Here is a 21,829-nt window from a genome sequence, read left to right as displayed (position 1 = left end):
CCGATTCTCCACAGCGGGATACACCTTGCCACTGGTGCTTTCCGCACCAGCCCTGTGGACAGCGTACTGGTGGAGGCAGGTGTACCTCCACTGCGGTTCCGACGCCAACGTTTGCTGGCCGCTTATGCTGCCCATGTTCTCAGCTCGCCCGGGCATCCAAACTATCACCTCCTGTTCCCGCTGTCGGTCGTCCGTATGCCAGAACGTCGGCCCCGGTCTGGTTGTACAATAGCGGTCCGCGTCAAAGAGCTTCTCTCTGGGCTCCAGGGTTTCACTGTTCCACCTCCTTTCCGGGCTACTTTGCATACACCCCCATGGTGTGTTCGTCGCCCTAGCCTTCGGCTCGACTTGGCACAGGGCCCTAAGGACTCATTCCCTCCAGAGGCCTTCCGCCGCCGCTTTTATTCCATCCTGGCCACGTATCAGGGCTCTGGTGTTGTTTACACTGACGGTTCGATGGTTGCTGGTCGTGCCAGATATGCGCTCACTCTAGGGGACCTTTCCGAACAACGTTCCTTGCCGGATGGCTGCAGCGTTTACACTGCTGAACTGGTCGCCATCTTTCGTGCCCTAGAGTATATCCGCTCCTCCTCAGGTGAGTCCTTCGTTATCTGTAGCGATTCCCTGAGCGGTTTACGAGCTCTCGACCAGTGTTTCCCTCGTTCTCGTTTGGTGATGGCTATCCACGAGTCTCTGCATACTCTCGCCTGTTGCGGCCGCTCTGTGGTCTTTGTGTGGACTCCCGGTCATGTCGGTATCCCGGGTAACGAACATGTTGACCGCCTGGCGAAAGAGGCCACCAGTAAGCCATCTCTGGACGTTGGCCTCCCAGAGACTGATTTGCGGGCAGTCTTCCGCCGCAAAATCTTGGCGCTATGGGACGATGAATGGCGCGAACTGCCAATGCGCAATAAACTCCGTGCTGTCAAGGAGACGACGGCTGTGTGGCGGTCATCCCTGCGAGCCACTCGCAGGGACTCAGTAGTTCTTTGCCGGCTCCGCATTGGCCACTCCCGGCTGACACACAGTTATTTACTGCGCCGGGAGGACCCTCCTCTATGTCGCTGTGGAGCAGCTTTGACAGTGGCCCACATTTTGCTGGCCTGCCCCCTTTTAGCTGTGGTCAGGCAGACATTTGCGCCGCCTGCTACGCTCCCTGCCCTTTTAACAGACGACTCCACTATGGCTGACTTAGTTTTACGTTTTATTCGGGCAGGGGGATTTTATCATTTACTCTGAGTGTTTCTGTTTTATTTTATTGTTTTGTGTTGATTCTGGCTCTTGGCCTATGGTTTTACACTGATTTTTTAATGTGTTTCTAAGTGGTTGGCCTTTCCTTTTTTATGTCTATGGTCGGCCAACCACCGTCACACTCTGTGTGGTTTTAGTTTGTTTTGTCTTGTCTTTGTCTCAGTATCTCTTGTTCTGTATCGTCTGTGATCTCTTATGTTCCTTGTTTTTATTCTCTGTGGGTGTTCTTTGTCTTTGGAAAAAGGGACCGATGACCATGGCAGTCTGGTCCCTTTAATCCCCCAAACCAACCAACCAACAGTTGGCGAGCGCACTGCAGTTCCACCTCTTTCATTTTAATGGTTGTAAATGTGTACCACCACTGCACTGGCTCTTCCTTCTGCTGTGGTTCGTTTAATTATGTGACAGCTCTTTCTAATTACGTTTATATAAGATCCCCCCCCCCCCCCCCACACACACACACAAAACTCATTATACTTAGTGTTTTTGCTATTTATCTTTTTAACTGTACTTAAGGTTTTCCAGTATTAACTCATAGTTAAAGACAGGTGTTTCCACCACTATTTTATATGACAGCCAGGTCCCATACTTAACTCTTTCCACTTTCAACCAAGTAAGTTTTTAAAGTTTTATTAAATTCACTCACGTTTTAGCGATATTAGATCAGCTGCTGGCTAGTTCCATGTGCTTGAGCTGTAATTGTTTCTATATTATTCCAGTATGGGGCTGCACTAACCACGGGAACTGTGTAATTTGAATTAATAAGACAATCACATAATTGCAGCAGAGACTGTTCACCCATTTGAGTAATTTATCTACTGTTGCTGTATCTGTGATAATGGAATGGGATGAGTTATTTTCACTTTATCGGAAGAGTACTCATTTGCAGTCATTAAGTGAGCTTTTATGTAAAATACACTCTTATAAACAATGATTGAGAAGTGCTTAATTTATGAGAGATTGGACTGGTAAATGTGCCATGAAACCTTGGTGTAGGCACTTGATGATGAATTAATGAATGACCAGAAAGTTACTGAACTTCTGATCATTAACTGCCTTCCTTGTAGGCTGCATAAATCTCTTCCATTAAGGAATTACTGGTAGTTGCAGAGTGGCCTGTGTTAGGTGGAGCTGCTTATCACACGTACACAACATCTTGTGAGACGGGTGTCAGTAGGTCCAGTGGAATATGATTGATCATATTTAAATCTAGAATAGTAATCTGCTATAATGCATTGTTTGTCTTAGCATTGAAATACCTGAAGTTCTATAACATTTAGGTGACCTACTTGTTTTGCAGTGGGAGCCAATTTCAGCCTCTAAGCATCTTCAGATGTTGGGAAAGCTTAGGCCGGGGTGATGTATAATTTAATATCCTCAAGCTGTGAAAAGTATTCCACCCATTGATAGTGGAGACAATAAAATAGACATTGTTGAATACATATTGACCACATGTTACACTTGACAGGCTCCTCAGTATGGTAGACAGTTGACAGCTCCAGCTGTCAAGCTTTTTTACCTAATAGCTCATCAACAACTGCAAATAAATACTCAATTAACCAAAAATAACTCCACTCTATGAACACGAGCTCAGTGAAGTTATTTTATCTATTCATATGAGAGAACTGGACAGGATATGCTGGGGATGTACAATCTGTATGTAAACTGAAAAGCAAGCAGTACTCATGGTGGAGGAAGTTGCCTTTCCTAGAAGAATGCTAAAACTGTCATGCAATGTGACTAAATTTCCCTCTAGCCTTGTAGAATAGTGTGCAAAGATGTCATTAACTTGTATTATTAGTAACTCATATCTGTGTCACCAAGGCAACTCCCTCTACCCTTTTTGCTGCTCGGTGACTTTAATGCACATCAACCCCTCTGGTGCTCTCCCAGAAGCCCTCTTTGCTGACCGTCTCAATCAACTTAACCTCATCTGCCTTAATGCGGGAGCACCCACATTCCTTTTAGACTCCATGCACTCCTATTCCCATTTAGACCTCTCCTTCTGCACTGCCCAGCTTGCCCATCGTCTCGAGTGGTCCATTCTCTCTGACACATACTCAGGCAACCGTTTCCCATGTGCTATCTGTTTGCTGACACCTACCTCAAGTACATGCACACTCAAACAGCAGCTTTACTCCGACCTGGCGACCTTTGACGAACAACTTTTACACAGTTGTGATGACCAGGTACAATATCTTGCAAACATTATTCTTCCTGCCACAGAACGTTCCATGCCTCACCCTTCCTCTTTACCGCACAGTGTCCTGGTCCCTTGGTGGAATGAAGCGTGGCGTGATGCAATTTGCATGCGGGCACGTGCTCGCTGCATTGTTAACAATCAGCCTACGATGGCAAACTGCATTTGTTATTAACAGTTGCATGCACAGTGTTGTCGCGTTCATAGGGATAGCAGAAAAGCTAGCTGGATTTCATTTACTATTTCTTTCAACAGTTCCATTCCCTCTTCTGTCGTGTGGGCCAACCTCTGACAGCTCTGTGGGGCTAAGGTCCATCCTCCAATTTCCAGCCTGATCATAGCAGATGATGTCATAGTGAATCCTACTGCTATCTCGCCACTATTTTGCAGAGATTTTGAGCTCCACCCATTATCACACAGCCTTCCTCCATTACAAATGGGTGTGGGAGCCCGGACGATACCCTTATCTTCTCAGAATCGCGAGTGCTACAATGCTGCCTTTACTATGAGGGAGCTAGATCATACTTTCACTTCATTCCGATCCTCCACCCCAGGGCTGGACAGTGCTCACATTCAGGTGTTGCAGCACCTTTCTCTTGTGGGTAAGCACTTTCTCCTTCATATGTACATTCACATATGGGCAGAGGGCATGTTTCCAGAGATGCTGGCGTGAAGCCCTTGTCGTACCCCTACCTAAGCCCAGTAAGAATAAAAACCATCCTTCTAGTTATCACCCCATTTCTCTCACCAGCTGTGTTTGCAAGGTGATGGAACACATGATTCATGCCTGGCTGGTACGGTGGCTTGAGTTTTGCAATTTACTAACCACTGCACAATGTGATTTTGAGCGCGCCACTCTGCAGTTGACCATGTCACTTTGTCAACCTGTGTCATGAACGGTTTTATGCCGAAATACCAGGCTGTGGTCATGTTTTTTGGGGGAGTGGTATCCTCCGTACTCTCTACAAGTGGGGCTTTCATGGCCGCATGCCCCATTTCCGACAGGAATTTTTAAAACAGTTTTGAAGGTATGTGTGGGTTTTGCCTTTCTGACACCTTTATCCAGGAAAACGGTATGCCTGAGGGTTCCATCCTGAGCATCATCCTCTTTACTATTGCCATTAACCCTATTATGATCTGTCACTCGCCGGGCATCTCTGGCTCCTTTTTCGTTGACGATTTTGCTATCTATTGCAGTTCTCCAGCGACTTGGCTCCTTGAATGGCGTCTTCAGCGTTATCTTGATCATCTTTACTCATGGAGCATTGACAGTGGCTTTTGCTTTTCCACTGACGAAACAGTTTGTTTGAATTTCTGGCAGTGCAGTGGGTTTCTTCCACAGTGCTTACATCATGGGCCTTTTTCTCTTCTGTTCATTGAAACTACGAAATTTCTGGGGCTCACGCTTGATAGGAAACTTTCTTGGTGCTCCCATGTGTCTTACCTGGCCGTCCACTGTACACAATTCCTCAATGTCTCAAGTATCCTCAGCGGTACTTCCTGGGAAGCAGATCGAACCACCTTCCTTCGTTTGTACCAGTCCTTGTCTGTTCAAAACTAGATTATGGGTGTTTGGTTTGTGCAACTACACATCCATCCTTCTTACGCTGTCTCAGTACTATCCACATCGTGGCATCCATTTGGCCACTGGTGCCTTTTACACTAGCCCGGTTGAGAGTCTGCATGTAGAAGCCGCTCTGCATGTAGAAGCCGCTGAAATACTGCTGTCATACCGTCGTGATTTTCTCGTGAGCAGAAATGCATGCCGTTTGTCTGCCATGCCTGGCCACTACTGCTTCTCCCCTTCCTAGCGCTCCCTTCACCTTGGAAGTCAGTGCTGCCACCGGTTCTTGCCCCTAGCCTAGCAACTGCTGATCAGAGGGAGGAAGGAGTGGTTTGTTTGAATCTGATTGTCAGAGACTGTAAATGCAGCAGCTGGAGACAGCGGTCATATGTGCATCAGTTGTGTGTGGGTGATTGAGTGAGTGTTTGTGTGCTCTTGTTTTCTGACAAAGAGTGGCCAAAAATTTAGATGAGAGTGTGTGATTGTCTTCTGTACTTGCCCATCTGTGGCTCAGTAACCATCATTACAGTGAGTTGCTACCTATCCTCATTATTATTGATTCTCTGAGTATTCGTACAAGCTATCTGTTGCATGGATTTATTACCGCGGTCTCATTTTATCAACATGCTGTCTGTGACTTGTGAATAGCTGGCCACATGAGTGGACTTCTGTGATGGGCCAAAACCACAGGCCATTGCTGTGGGTATCTTTAACAGATTGGGCTTGCCAATCTGAAGCCCACTGTTTCCCACTAATGTGCAGGCCCTGCTCACCGAATCTACTCTCACCAATCTGCCTGCAGGCCGGGTCTGTTTGTGTGTGGTGTAATGTGCAGATTTTCTTGATTTATCTATGAACCCAGGAATGCGGGCGATGTATTTCAGGAATTGCGACCATCTCACCACAAGTACATTGTACAGTGCAGTGTTTTATAGACATTTGATTTATTCTGGTAGATTTTGGCATTTTGAAGGTAGTATATATATTAGAAAGTATGGGCGATAAGAAGAAGAAATTGTGGCAGTCATTGGCAGTTTGTGCACTTTGTACTCTTATATTTCTCAAAAGAAAAATCAGAGCATATCTGTAAAATAATAGACCTAATACAGTGGGTGATAACCGACAACAACGAACATAGTAGAACCAACATTTTATTGGGGTCACCCATAATACTAGTTTACGCAACTCCTCTCTGCCTTATATACTTCTTTCAAGAGGCCTCTGTTTTTCTTAGAGCGTTGCTGAAATCAGTGAAAGCACTTTAAATCTGTCTCACAACGCCAACGAAATGTGTGTTTTTATCACCAGATGTTTTGGTTTATTGAAATAAAATAACATCACTCGTAATGAAACACACATACCATTTGGCTTTCTGTCTGCATCTAAAAACAGTTCATTGCAAAAGATGTTGATGTTAGTACTTAAGATTTTTGCTCACATCAGGAAAGGTCATCTGCTTGCAAGTTTGTTTATATATTTCCTTGCTTGGCACTATTTCTGTAGCGTAGCTTCGAAGGTGGATTTAAAATACATTCAGTTACTACAAAGCAGCTACAAGCAATATGGTCATGCAAACATAGAACCTTTTTTTTCTGAAACTTCATGTCAGATTTTGTAGCTTCATTTTTATGGCAACACTGTGGCCCACAGTCAGAGTACTGTCTACAAATTTTTGAACCATCCCTATGTAGACCCTATTTTTTACTTTCTTGTGTATGTAATGTTCGTGTGTCAGTTTTCACAAACAATGTATTTCATGGTACAATTGTATGTTTTTTGTTGCGGTTGTTGGTCCAGACCCTTCATTATGTTTGTAGCAATTAAAACTTGCTGTCTCTTGAAAACCACTCACTCAGAATTGGTGACTTTTGAACAACAGCTACATTTCTCTTGTTTCCTGTTAAAAATTTACTTCGTTTGGCAAAACAATGGAATTTGCACAATGTCACCATACCAACATCCTAATGCACCTGCAGTTACAGAGTCGTGAAACAGTGGTTAACAAGGAAATGTGGTCAATTCAGATCAAAAGTTTTGAATAATCACATTTTTTGTATAAAAAGAAACACATAATTTCTTATCTTGTTGCGAAGCCACGCTAATTCTCATTTCAGTGGCTATCGAATACTTTAAAAAATTACAACATTCCATTACATAAGTCTAGATACTTGTACAATGTGGTAGGAAAGAAAATTCCACATGCTTATCATGCAGAAAAATACTAAAATATTTCTGTGTTATCATTTGCCAAAATCTCATTTCGATAACTCAGATCATTTGTGAGGCATGAGGGATGCTGTGAATACAATATTCCCGCATTCTGCAGGTATAGTCTTGAGGTCAGGCGAGCACAAACACACAGGCAGGGGCTGCAGGTATCAAGGAATCCACTGGAAATAACCGTAGCTCGTTGGGGAAATAAATTTTTTCTGTGGCATCTTGCTTTTGAAGGTGCACCAGCTTTCCATTGTTGCAGGAGTGTTGTCAACAAACAGCTTTCTGTCCTCAGTCATGTGGTAACTCTCACCAAGTTCTGTTAGTATATCATGGTGAAACCAAGCAGTGTGAAATACAGTGTTAAATGGCTAAATGACTTGCGGTTTGAGGGCAACGAGGCCCACAAGACATCAGAATTGCAAGTGTTTTGCACAATATGCAGCAATTCTTTCGCTCTCAGCAACATTGGAAAGATGGCTGTAATCAACCATGTAGAAGGAGCTATGCATTCAAAGGCAGTTGAAGCAGTTAAGAAGATAGCGGGCATTCATCTTTTTCTTCAGTTCTCGGTAAGTGAAGTGCTGTGACTGTTAAGTGATGCATAGACATCATCTCACTGACCTTAATGGGATTTTATTTTCAGGGACTGCATTGTTTTTTTATCCTGCTGTTTTAGTGATGTGTTAGGCAATTAAAAGTTTATACCCGTAATGTTTTAAAATGTAAGTGAGGAGAATGAGAACATCAGGCGAGCTGGGAAACTTTGCCAACAGAGTGACGCTCAAAAGTGACTGACAGACTTTGGCCTTTTTGGCATACCCTCGTGCAGCTCAATGCAACCTATCTTTGGCGTTCATGTTTTTTTTTTCAGTTAAAGGGGGGGGGGGGGGGGCTGACGGCTCAGCACAAGGTACACTTCACCATTCATCTTTCTCAATGTTTGTTCTTCTTGCTTCCTCTTTGGACAAGGGAGTTGATTTCATTAACCCCTTCTTCAGTGTGTGTGTATTCTAAAACCAGACAACTGCTGTTCTGTTGATAGTACATACCTGAGTACCTGACTTAGGCGGAAGACTCCAGATTTTCTGCTTTTTCTCCCACCTCAGAGTTATTCCATTATTTCTCCCAATTTTTGGCTAATGATCGTAAAGCCAAAAATGGTTGTTTTGAAAACTCATCATTTTGATATTTGGCCAATTGTGAATACTTTTTTGCTTATTAGTCTTTTTAATCAATGTCCTTCTGAGTTTGAAGAAATCGGGAAGTCGCATGCAACATGTTATGTACTTTTCTCTTTCCTGCGCATTTTGTAGAATGTGTGCTCATATTGCTCAGTTTTGTGCTCCTGTGCCAGTGCTGCTAGTGGTTTTCCCACTAAACCTGATGGTTTTAAGAACCTTCTAGTGGTGAGTGAGTGGGTATTATGGTAGATTTTAAACATATGAGAGTGCTTTTACGGTAAAATAATGTGTAAAAATCACTTGATCCATTCAACATACAGAAAATAGCACTGTTTAATTTATTTACACCTACTAGCTCTTGAATTTATACAGCCTAAACATTTATAATACAGTGTTCTGTCTTTGTTCCTGTGTTGTTATGCAGTCTAGTATTAACGAATCTGCAACTGTAAGCCTTGTGCATAGCTATAGTGCCAGTGTTAGTGTGATGTTTTTTACATCACTGGATATTGTTGTTGTGCTAAACATGGGTACAGTAAAGACACAATATGCCCAGAAATGTCACACTGAATAGTAAAAAATTGAAAGTACTACGAATACCTGATAAATCTAATATCAACAGCAAAGCAATGCATTAAGCAGATTATTGTTCTATATTGTAAATGTTATCAGCCTCATTTCACCAGATATATTTACACGTACCTTTAAAAATAAACTGTTCCTGTGTGCATAGTAAGTAGAAGAGAAAGTGTGCCGACTGCCAGCGCATTAACACAGGTAACTTACGACAGGTGGCATGCCCACAAACTATGAGCAGCACTGCCACCTGAGACTTAAGTAGATGTGATTTTGCCTTATCAGGAGGTGTGTGCTGGTTGTGTCTTGTGTTTATTTTGTGAATTTGTTTAAAGTGTTGTGAGTGACTGTTGCAGAGTTGAAGGCTGCTTATTTATTAATCTATATATTTTCGTCATTGGTCTCATTATTTAATTTGTATGACACCTGAGGGGTAATATAATGAAAAGTACATGTGTATTTGAATCAAGTTTCAATTTATATTTTCCATGTCTGTACGACAAATAACATCCTACAACGTGTGATGTCGGGAGCACATCCGACAAGTAATTCTACATTAATCTGGCACACAGTGACTTATATTACTGATTGCGAATAACATCATTCGCATCATTATTTCTTGAGGTTTCACTTGGGCTTTCCAAGCCTGTCCCTCATCATTCAAAATTTAATTACAAATAGTAAATAGTCAAATAACATAAGAAATTCACTAAAGTTTCATGAAAATGCATGTGAGTGTTTTTCATTATGTTACCTCTCAAATGACATATAAATTAAATAATGAGACCAGTGATGAAGAAATAAACATTAAATAGTAAGTACCAGCTGGATTAGAACTGTCGCCTCATCCATGACGACCTTGCCAAGCGGAACACTAACCACAATTAATTCATCCGTCCAGCAAGTTTGTACAGATAACATGATATACGTAAAAGATGCATAAAATTTCTCTTGCAATTTTCTCAAATTTTTAGAGTAGTGCACCTTACTACTTTCACATTATGATGCTTTAATGGCCTACTAAGGGTGTACAATGTCTGAAGTAAATCCAAGATGCCAACATTGTGCCCTCCCCTTTTAAGTAAGAAACAGAAAATTGTAGTAGACACTAAGATAAACAAAAGATAGTTGGGAAACAATAAGGGAATATGGTACGATAATGAGTTTCTTCTGGACAGTGTGCTCTTAAAAATTAAGTCACCCAAAGAACACAGACATTACTGACTGTTGCCACTTCCTTCTGAAATACATCTACAAAATTTAGTAAAGGGTCTCAAATGCTCATATAGAATCCATACGCATGCTGTGGAATCAATTCAGAATTATTTTTGGGAAGGATGAGATGAAAATGAATGCTTAGGTGTGCCGATTTTTGATGTAGTTAAGCTCCACGAAGAACTGCATTTTGATAGCACTTTGTTCAAAGTTGATGGGTCGGTCAATGTAGGGGCATATACTCCAGAACACTGTAAGAATAAACTTGCAAATCATGCTCTGGTGTTTATATTTGTACCTCTACTGCATTACTGGATCCATCCTGTTGCTGTGTATGCTAGACCCAAAGCAACTCCTCATGACGTCATCTCACATATATTAGATTCAAGTAATTATCCAGCAAGAGCAAGCCGAAACAACAATTATTGGATTCACTGCTGATGACGATGAACCGAATAAAAAGGTGTGCCAGTCCTAGGAATTAGAGCATAAAAAATAAAGTTACCTGCTCTTTATAAAATCTAGCAGATTAAACGAGAAGAATTTAGGCATTTTCAGATGCTATTTGTGTAATAAAATGCGCAAAGAATAATTTTTTTGATAAATCCAAGGTACTTTTCAATGATGAGATAATCAACTACAATTTTTATGGATGTGTTTGTGAACAAGATAATACCCCAGAATTCACAGGACAAAGTTTGCCACAAGGTAACTTTCAAACACTTTGATCCGTTGCCATTTCAATGAATGAAATTATTATTAGTTCCACAGTTATTCAGTAACTCAACAGCCAATGGAATAAAATTCTTCAAGGAAATTGAAGGGGCAGGATTCAAAGGCAGTGAATCAACGGAATCATTCACTACATGTATGAACAACTTAGTGGACACACTTAACTCTGTTTCCTAAGGATACTTTGTACAACAGCTTGGAGGCTCACAAAACATTAATGAAACTGAAAAGCATTCCCATCAATAGAATTAACAGCTTTGCTTCCAAAAGAACTCTCCAGTCTCCAAGAGCAACAATTGAAAAAATCTTACGAATATCTGAATTCTTGTGGAAAAGAGGTTTCGGCTGTGTCCTGACAGCAAAATTTAATCAGGATCCACTTGAACGTCATTTCGGTATCGTAAGATCTCCAAGTTGTAATGATCATCTGTCAATAAAAGACTTCCTGGGCTTGCACATGTTACAGCATGTATACATTCCTGCTAAACTTTCATATCTTTTGGTGGAAACTGAACATAAATGCGAATTTTCCCTGACATCATATATAAGCCAGATGTGGACATTAGCTAGAGAATTGCGGCAGAAGAACAGAGGCACAGTTCTAGAACTGGAAGACATAATTAAAAACACGGCGTGTGTTCAACATAACTTGACACACGTTTAACGTAATCTACAACACATGCAGGAGATTCCTGGAAGCTCCTTGGCCAAAGATTGTTTAGTTTATCATTAGACATGTTATGTGGTGCATCAAGCAAGAAGATTCACAAAATGCCCTAGGTGTTTGCCTTCTAAATAAGAATTTGTTTAACATGCCACTCTTCTTACTGATGTCTATTAGAGATTATGGATCTTCTACAGGAAAGATGCCCATCGAGAGGCGTCTTCAGTGTTCTTATCCAGGTGGAAAAAATCATCGCAGTACAACTCCAAGAGGACAGTTTATTCCTGTCTTAAAATCATCCAATGTATCAACAACAGTGGTACGGCCTAAAAATGCAGGTGAAAAATAGTGCATTTCAACTTGTTTGTTAACTTTGTGGCAATATCCATTTGTTGCAACTCAGCCAGCCTGTTAAGGCTTTCATCAAATAAGATTACAAAAGGAACGTCCTCTTCAAGATATTCGAGAGTATTTTTCCTAAAGTGCGGAACTACTCATCAACAATACTGTACATTGTCTTGGTCCACCAAAGCTACGTCTTACTAGCTACACTATCATTAGGAAACGACTGGAAACAAAGCAGCCTGCAAAGTCTGTAATATTTCCACTCTTGTATCATCAGCCTGACTCAGGTACTTTGAAATACAACTGTTAGTTGATGCAGCGTTTGTGGCAGTGGTGGAAGTGAGGTTGGGCTGCAATAGCTGGGATGTTGACAAACCGACCATCAACTGCAAGCTTCTGAGTTCACCAGTTACTATGATCTTATCAAGCGTCAACAGAGCATCTCCATTATGCCCAGTTGTCTTGCCATATGGCGGAGTGTGATCTGGAAGTACTAGCACCCTGAAAACAATCCAGTGCCTAAATAAGGTGATGACATGACTGTTGTGATACTATGTACCTGTCAATTTCTAAAATCCAAACATCAGGAGATGCAGTTTTTAAAAAATCAGGAGGTACGAATGATCAAAACTCACAGCTCACAGTTCTGAGACAAATGATCTGAGCCTTTCCTCGTGATGTCAAAAACCTATATGATGGCTATAAAAATACTGGAACTAACCAAAGCATCAATTCCATACCTGTTATTTGTAGCATATTTCAACTGTGGTATGAGGTCAGTGCAGTTAATCGGCAAATTGTAAATGAGGTAAATAATGATGTAAATAATTCTAACACCAACATTCTAACACTTAACATTTTCTCGGTAATTCGAAAAATCTGTTTTTACACCGTGTAATACACAAATGTCACATCAGCAAAGGCAAGATATCTTTCTCGTGTGAAAAGTGGCAATTGACCCTAAATAAAGGAAAGTATGAGGTCATCCACACGAGTACTATAAGAAAGCCATCAAATTTCGGTTAGAAGATAAGTTGCACGAATCTCAAGGCTGTTAATTTAGCTAAATATCTAGGAATTACAATTACGAACTATTTTAATTGAAAAGACCATTTAGATAATGTGTGATTGGGGGGGCGGGGGGGGGGGGCAAACCAAACACAGCACTTTGTTGGCAGAACACTTAGAAGATGCAGCAAATCCACTAGAGACTGGCTACTGCTGCATGGTATGGGACTCTTACCAGATAGGATTGATGGAGGACATTGAAAAAGTCCAAAGAAGGCAGCTCATTTTGTATAGATTTAGTGTTCATTTTTCCTGTGCACTATTCAAGGCCGAACGGTAAAAAAATAATCTGAAAATGGTGCCATGAATCCTCTGCCAGGCATCTAAGTGTGAATTGCATGTTAGTCATGTAGACAAAAATTACAAAATGTAAACAATGGATCTTTCCTTGACATAGCAATGCACGGAAATAGTTGCAATATTGCCCCAGGGAAACAGAATGAAAATGAAACTTCCTGGCAGATTAAAACTGTGTGCCGGACTGAGACTCGAACTCGGGACCTTTGCCTTTCGCGGGCAAGTGCTCTACCAACTGAGCTACCCAAGCACGACTCATGCCCCGTCCTCACAGCTTTACTTCTGCCAGTACCTCGTCTCCTACCTTCCAAACTTTACACAAGCTCTCCTGCGAACCTTGCAGAAATAGCACTTCTGAAAGAAAGGATATTGCGGAGATGTTTGAGATCAGCTGATTTCAAAAATCAAATTATTGCACTGTATGCAGCACTGTAATATATTATTGTTATTTCTAAAAATTTGATCACGTTAATGTCTGTTGATATCTTGCCGCAAATTTTCTGCAAAATAGGGCCTTAGTACATGTTTTATAATTCCACTACACTTTGTTCTATGTATCTTAACTTTTCTAGCAACATCATTGTCTGAATTTACTCACATGCAACTCATTTAAGTGGTCATATATGATTGCTCAATGGCAAAAAATGGAAGGGAACCTTTAGTTTGATTCACGTCTAAAGATTCTTTCATGGCTCTGAAAGGTATTTTCGTTTAGGGGGCTGCAGCTATCTTGTGTTTTTTGTCCCACTATGGCTTGTAAGTTGGCATAAGATGCTTACAAAGCACTACAACAAAATCCGCAAGATGCTCTTGTGTCATTCCCAAAAATTCTTTCTAACCAGTTTGCAATTTTACTATCACATAACACCTAGGTGAGCTGCTTCTGTTGTAGAGAGAGACAGTTTAAGCATCTGGGCTCCTACAGATGTTCAGAGAGCTGAGGGCAGGGTGATGCTTCTTCTTTAAAAATGAGTAACTCACATTGTAAAAAGTATTCCAGCCAATGTTAGTGGAGACAATGAAATCAACATTGTTGAATGTGTATTGACAGCATGTTACACGTGTGACAGGCTCTCCATTGTGGTAGATGGTTGACAGCTCCAGCTGTTGAACTTATTTTATACATTAGCTCTCTTAACAACTGCAAATAAACACTCAGTTAACTGAAAATAACTCCACTATATAAACAAGAGCTCCTTGAGGTTAGTTTGTTTATTCACAGGAGAGAACTGGACAGGAAATGCGAGGAGGTATACTTATGTGCAAAATTAAAGATGATCAGCACTTGTGGGGGGGGGGGGGGGGGGAACTTCCCATTCATGGATGAGCGCTACATCTACCATAAAGGGCGACTAAAAATCAATTTCTCCTCCAGCAGTCTAGAACAGAGTGCAGAGACTTACATAGATTTTGTTCATATGCATTTCTTGTGTTAGTATTACTAGTAACTCGTGTATGCTCCATTTATTGTTAACGCGCTGTGTGAAATATACAGGGTGAAGAGTATTTAAACAGACAAACTCTGGGAGGTTGCAGGGGACATCAAAACTAATATTTTTCCCTAATGTCATTTTTCCTATGAGGATTACTTAAATCGGTGGAGACTGTATTATGCTCTTCAGTTGTTAGAGGCCATATTACGATCTTCAGTTGTTAGATGGCGTATTACACTCTTCAGTTGTAGGCAGCTGCTGTCCACCAGTGTAGTAGCGCATTGTCTCTGTTTAGTAATACAGCGTGTATACAACCCGGGAGATCCGGGAAAAACCCGGGAATTTTTTCATCCGGGAGAAAACCGGGAAAAACCTGGGAATTCTTTTGGAATTCTGGGAATTTTTTATTGTTTTAGTTTTCAGTTAAATTTTTGGAATTTTGACTGGTAAGAACCAAAACTCTAACTAAGAATAGTACTGTATCCCGCGGAAATATGGAAGCGTCCGATCCCGCCCGTCTGCTTTGACCCATGACGTCACAAATATGGCGGAAACAAAAACACACACACACACTTTCCACAAGAAGCCTAATGACACTAACGGGACAAGCGCGGGAAATGGGGTGTTTTGGGTGGGGGGCAAACTAAATATAAACAAATTTAGACGCCTTGCGTAGCTACAACGTGTAAGTGAAGACAGCCATGCATGAATACCCACCCACCTCCCCAGGGGTCGTAACCCCTGCAACCCATAGAAGATAAAGATGCTTCAGTAGCTGATTAGTGTTTTTTGTCTTTAAAAAAAAAAAATCTCACGGGATAGAACGAACAGATCAGAAAGATAAATATAATAAACTAAAACAGAAATTGGAGGAAACAGATAATTAAAATAAGTAATAAGCGTTTTTAAATTTAAAAAAAAATCTCACGAGATAGAACGAACAGATCAGAAAAGTAAATAAAATAAGATAAAACAGAACTGGAGACAGCCACACTCAAACCAAACTCCGCGCCGTCATGACCTCACACACGACAACACCCTTACGTCACGGGTCAAAGCCGACGCGTGGGATCGGATGCTTCTGTCGACCCGTATCCTGCTTCTGCAGAATACAAAAAGTGAATGAGAGGGGGCGGAGGGGGGGGGGGGGGGGGAACGAAAATAAAACTTAAGTCGCAAAGGAAATGCGCTGTATACAACAAAACACAGTGATCATACAAGCCTCTGCCAACAGTAAAGTTTGTCAAAGTGTTTAGGAAGACTGTGCAATGCTTCTTAACAAAAAAATTGCCTCCAATGAGTGTGACGTGACAGCTGTTTACATTAGATTCGTTTTAATGCAAGATCTTTTAATGTTTTACACGTACGAACATACGGCCTTCCTGCGTCATCGTAGCTGCGCAAGTGCAGTGACACCTGTTATCTGGCGCTCTCTGGCAACTGCTGAACTGAACCTATTTCTAACAGGTCACAGGAAAATATTGCGAATGGTGGTTTGAAAAGCGTTACTTCGAAAGTTAATTTCCTTTTATGCAAGATGAACTATGTGCAACAATGTACGACGAATTTCTTAAATCACAGAGCGTTTGACTCTCATTTAAAAATCAACTCTTTGGGGACGACCATCTAGAAGAATTTCTATCCCAGAAGATCAGACATTTACGTCGTTATTAAAAATTTTACTGGCACATTTATGTGATGTATCTTAAAGTGTAACACGCGGAAAAGAGATCAACATTATATGTGGAAGCTTAGCTTCTCTTGCGGCTTATTAATCTCCGAGATCAATATTATATGTGAAAGCTTTGCTTTTATTGTAGCAACAATATGTATATTAATTTAAACCATTAACTTTCCTTATTTGTGTGTTTGCGCTACTTAAAAGTGATGTTGCTATTGGCTGACTACATCATGTGTCCTATGCTGTCATCAGCTGGCAAGATCACGTGACATGATCTGTGACTGACTTACGAAAGCGTGTCGCAATCTCGATTTCAATGCTTCGGAAAGTAACATGCGGTGTTTGGTGGAATTCAAATTTATACTTTCGTAACACGAAAATATGCAGCGTACATGTTGCTGCACATCAAAGATCTTTCCGAAACGTGTTTTTTCCCCGAGTTTCATCTTCTGAAATGCCAGATAATTCTACGTCAGTGTATAAAACCATAAACAATCAAAATATTGATAAGTTTTACAGTGCCAAGGAAAAGTATACTGTCACTTAACACGGAAAAAGTGTATTTTCAACCGGGAAATCTGGGAATATTTTTTCCTTGTCCATGTATACACCCTGTAATAGAGCGAGACACCTGGAGTGAGTACACTGATATAGTTGGTGTGTACTACATAGCGCACCACAACGGACGAGGTGCACAGCGGGTTTATTAACAACAATATCCTAATTGCCGTATCCCGCATCATACGACCTTTGCTGCTGTGTACCAATGTCTGCGTGGGACCTGGTCATTTAGCAGATTACCTGGACAGGGATGCCGTCGCACGGTAAGGACACTGCAATTTGAGGAAGTTGTCTTGCAGCATGTGGAGCGGGGTCCTTCAGTCAGCACTTGTGCAATTGCACGTAACATGGGGACGAATCAGACGAATGTAAGAACAGTCCTTTGAGAGCAATTGTTACATCCATTTCACTTATAGTGGGTCCACAACTTGGAACCAGTTGATTATCGACCCAGAGCACAGTTTTAGCAGTGGTACCTGGAACAGTGTGAAATGCATCCTACATTTCCATCCTCTGTGTTGTTTACCGATGAAATAACGTTTGGACATGATGGAGTCTTCAACATGCACAATTCGCATGTGTGAAGTGAGGATAACCCACATGCCACAGTTACTAGTGCTCATCAAGTGCAGTTCTTCGTTAATGTGTGGGTCGGTGGTGTTGGGGACTGCTTAATTGGGCTGTATCTGCTACCTAGGCCATTAAATGGCAGGCACTATTACAATTTTCTCACCAGAGCATTGCCAGAATTGCTAGAAGACTTCCCTCTCTCTACAAGACAACGCATGTGGTTCCAACATGATGGGGTGCCGGCACATTTCAGTCGTCGTGTTCATCGATTCCTGGAATGACGGTTCCCAGAAACGTGGATTGGCAGAGTTGGTCCTGTACCACGGCCTGCGCGATCCCCAGATATGTCCTCTCTGGACTTGACGTTTTTGTGTGGGGGTGAGATGCGCAACCTTGTTCACTCAACCCCTGTTGCATCAGAAGACGATCTGGTTGCCCGGATAGTAGCAGCAGCAGGAACAATTCAGGATACTCCTGGGGTTTTTGCCTGTGTCAGACAGAACATAATCCGACAGTGTAACCTTTGTTTACGTGTCAATGGAGGCATTTTTGAAAATCTACTGTAATTGAAATTGGGTCGTGTTAATGTGTTATCTCTTGGTCATAAAAAAATGGAAAAGTGTTTGTTGGTTTAATTAATTTGCTGCCAGAGAAATCTTCCTCTACCGGTTTAAATACTCCTATTAGGAAAAAATGACATTAGGGAAAAATAATTGTTTTGATGTCCTCTACAACCTCCCAGAGTTTGTCATTTTAAATACTTTTCACCCTGTAGACGGCTCCTTGCGTGTATGCACACTGCATTGCCACTGATTCATAAGGCGTATTGGGGAGGATCTGTATAATGTATAACTTTGTGGAACATCCTGTAGTTGATTCTTGTGATGATATGGGATAGCAGGGGTGATCATCAGCTTGTCCTTCAGTTTGCAGTCCTACGAATAAGGTGACCTAACTTTGCTCATGCTTCTACCCTCCATCCCCACCCCTCCATGCTGTTGCACCCTCAGAACACAGTAAACAATAAGTTTTATACCACTGAAACATTAATTTTAATAATCTGCAATTTTTCCATCCGCTGCAAAGCAGAAACTATTGGCCCTAGAGAAAAAATTAATAGAATCTTCTTTATAGGAAAGTTAATGTAGTTTAATTCTGCATTGGGAAATATTTTGCTACATGCTGTGGTTTGAGTTATTCAAGAGAAACATTGAAATAAGTGACCATTGACCCCCCCCCCCCCCCCCCACACACACACACACACACACACACACACACACACACACACACACACACATATTCCCACCTCCAATTCTGTAGAAAAATTTGCGACTACAGGTATTTTTTCGCCTATTCGATCTTTTTTGTCTTCAGTGACTGGACTAAACATTGCCAAACCCAAAACAAGTAGCAAATGGTGGAGAAAATCCAAGAACTGACTCAGATTGAAACTGAGACACTTTGGACAGCACTCCAGAATGCAACCACTGTGCCACCAAAATGATTTTCTGCTGTTGAACTTGGTATATTTAACATTCTGTGCAAAAATTTTGAATTTCCCTTTCTAACTATGCTGCTATAAACTAATCACATTAATTAAAAGTTGTCTCCACAAATTGTTATGAGATACACTATTTGCACTCATTTCCTATGAAGCCGAACTTCCCATAACTTACCCTTACAATCTGAAAAAAATATTTTGAGCTTCAGCAATGGGGAATGGTGTATTCACATATTTACTTAATATCTTCCTCACTTAACAACTTTTTTATTATTTATTTTTTTAACTCATATTTTTGCAAAGCAGAAACACAGTTTTGTAATGTCGGTAGGTTGTGAACTGTATTTGACTAGATTTGTGAAATTTCGGCAGTCAAAATGACCCTAGTTCTCAACAATGTAATCCGAGATTAACATTTATACAACAGGTTTGAAAGTTTATTTTCTGTGTTAAACTAAGGTGCACTGCATAATACAATCGGTATATTGCTCCAGTCTAATGTAATTTTGATATACTCCATCCAGTACATCGCAGCATTATGTTTTGGCCCTGTATATCATCCCAAGCCATATGGAACTTTTCATATATTCACAGACTACCGATGTCCTGTCCTCTTCTGTTACACAAATGTAAAGTAAAAATTTGATGCAAGTAACCTAACACTCCATTCATATAGGTCAGTTCTTCAGTTGTTAGTCACTTTTAACTGTTGTTTAAAGCTGTCATTCATTATGTTTAAATTAAGCCAAATGTGTCTGTTTTCATTGTCTTTGCTTCACTGAAATTTAAGAGTCCCTACATTTAGTACCTGTGATACGCTATATTAACAGTTCAGGCCATTTCTGTCACTCAGAATAAACAGTGAAATATCAGAATAGTTTGTAATATTTCAGAGCAGAGAATATGACACACAAATTATTAAGATTTGTGATCTGTTTAATTTAAAGAACAGTCAGTAAACATAGGCCTGTGACAAGTGTTAAGTGCCATGGTAATTCATGTGTTGTACCATTAAAAGGATAATTGAGAATCTTAAGTTTGAAAATCCTTATTTACTCCTTTCTTATTTTTGACTGAGCCTAATGGCATAAAGGTTTTAGGAACTTGATAATGGGATTGTGTTTTTTAAATTAGTCAGGTGTCTGAGCAACTAATGTCATATTCTCCATCATTATATTGTGATACAGTTGTACTAAGGCTTCACAACACATTAGTATTTGTTTTGCATGATGGGTTTGTATTTGGATTAATAGTTAAAATTTGTTGCAGGTCAAATTGCTAAGGGCGTGCATTTCGAAAAAATTTTGGATGATGTGAAGAACTCCATCCATTCCGGAGAACCGGAGAGGCTGCACCTTATTACTCGCCGCGACCTCCACAACATAAAGAGAGATTTTGGCATTGGTGGCACTCGGCAACAGGACATTGATGAAGTGAGTGGACAAAATGAAAAACTGGACACAAATTCTTCTCAGTTGAGGAGACTGGAGTATAAATTACAGCTTTTGAGACGCCGTATCAGCTCAGGTATGATGTCCAGGGAAACAAAGTGTAAAGTGGAGAAGGAAGTCGATCGTTTGCTTTCACTTACTCAATTGGACTTCAGCAGGGAAGTTCCGCATTCCCACAATAGTAAAAAATTGAAAGTGCTACGAATACCTGATAAGTCTAATATCAACAGCGAAGTTCCGCATTCCCCCAAATATGAAAAGTTGAAAGTGTTACAGACATCAGATAAGTCCAACATCCATAGGAAAGTTCCACACTGCCCCAACAAAGAAAAGCTGGAAGTCCTACCAATACCTATCAAACCTAAGCCCTTTCCAAGGAGCATTTTTGTGGTTCCGGCCCATATTGAGAAGCCAAATAGTGTAATTGTGAAGGGGCAACCAAATAGTGAAGTTAAGACTGTGCATGTTGGTTTTGATCACACATACTGTCAGAGCTAGTTTGTGTGTGTGTGTGTGTGTGTGTGTGTGTGTGTGTGTGTGTGTGTGTGTGTGTTTCGTATAGTTTATTGCCTACTGGAAACATGCCATTTAAAAAATAGAGCAATGTCTCTGGCTTGGTACATCTGTGGTGATATGGAAACCCAAGTGTTGTTAACCCTCTATTGCATGACTTTTTTTTTATGGATCCAATTTCAGTGAAAACCATATCTGGGGGTAGGGTCTGACACACAAAGTACTGTGTAACAAGTAAAACATAGAAATTTTGATTTATTCAATATTTTATGATTGATTGTTGCCATATGGCAACACCATGCTTATGTCAACACACTTTTCAGAAGACTCTCAACACTGTTATTTACATATATGTGTAAAATTACTTAGGAAAGATACACAAATGTGCTTCTATGTACATTTATGAATATTTTTTGGTGAAAAACTGTTACTTTTCTGTTTTAAAAAATATATATATTTTGTCATATTGTTCAAGTTTGATAACTCATTTCATCACTCAGAGTGAAATTTTACAGTTCTTATTTGCAGTGAAATATAAATGCACCTCGCATTTCAAACACTTCACTTTAACAATTCCATTGCAAGATGGAGCTTTATACCTTCCTTTGATATCTATAATAAGCAAAAGTCCTATGCCACCTAGTCCCATATCTTTTTCAGGCAGTGCAGCTGTTGGTCCTTTCTTCTTCTTTGCTGTGTAGGCTCTCTCAATGGAATTACTTACAGGTCTTCCTTGCCTTCTTGCCTCACTTTTTCCACGGCACAACCAACTCTATCTATGGCCTTCTTGAACTCCGCTAAAGTGAGTG

At 40.8% G+C, this 21,829-nt stretch overlaps 1 protein-coding gene across 1 annotated transcript in view; it reads left to right on the top strand.

Annotated features, from left to right (window-relative positions):
• Positions 1–21,394, top strand: part of LOC124545990 — a 36,381-nt gene extending 14,987 nt beyond the window's left edge. Inside the window, exon 3 of the mRNA XM_047124958.1 lies at positions 20,326–21,394. Coding sequence (XP_046980914.1) covers positions 20,326–21,005 — 680 coding nt within the window. The 3' untranslated portion in view covers positions 21,006–21,394. The remainder of the gene's footprint in view (positions 1–20,325) is intronic.
• Positions 21,395–21,829: the final 435 nt, after the last annotated feature.

This window comes from Schistocerca americana, chromosome 8 (assembly GCF_021461395.2).
Source record: "Schistocerca americana isolate TAMUIC-IGC-003095 chromosome 8, iqSchAmer2.1, whole genome shotgun sequence".
NCBI lineage: Eukaryota > Metazoa > Arthropoda > Insecta > Orthoptera > Acrididae > Schistocerca > Schistocerca americana.
Note: the sequence above shows the minus strand (reverse complement) of the source record. Positions and strands in the feature narration are given on the sequence as shown.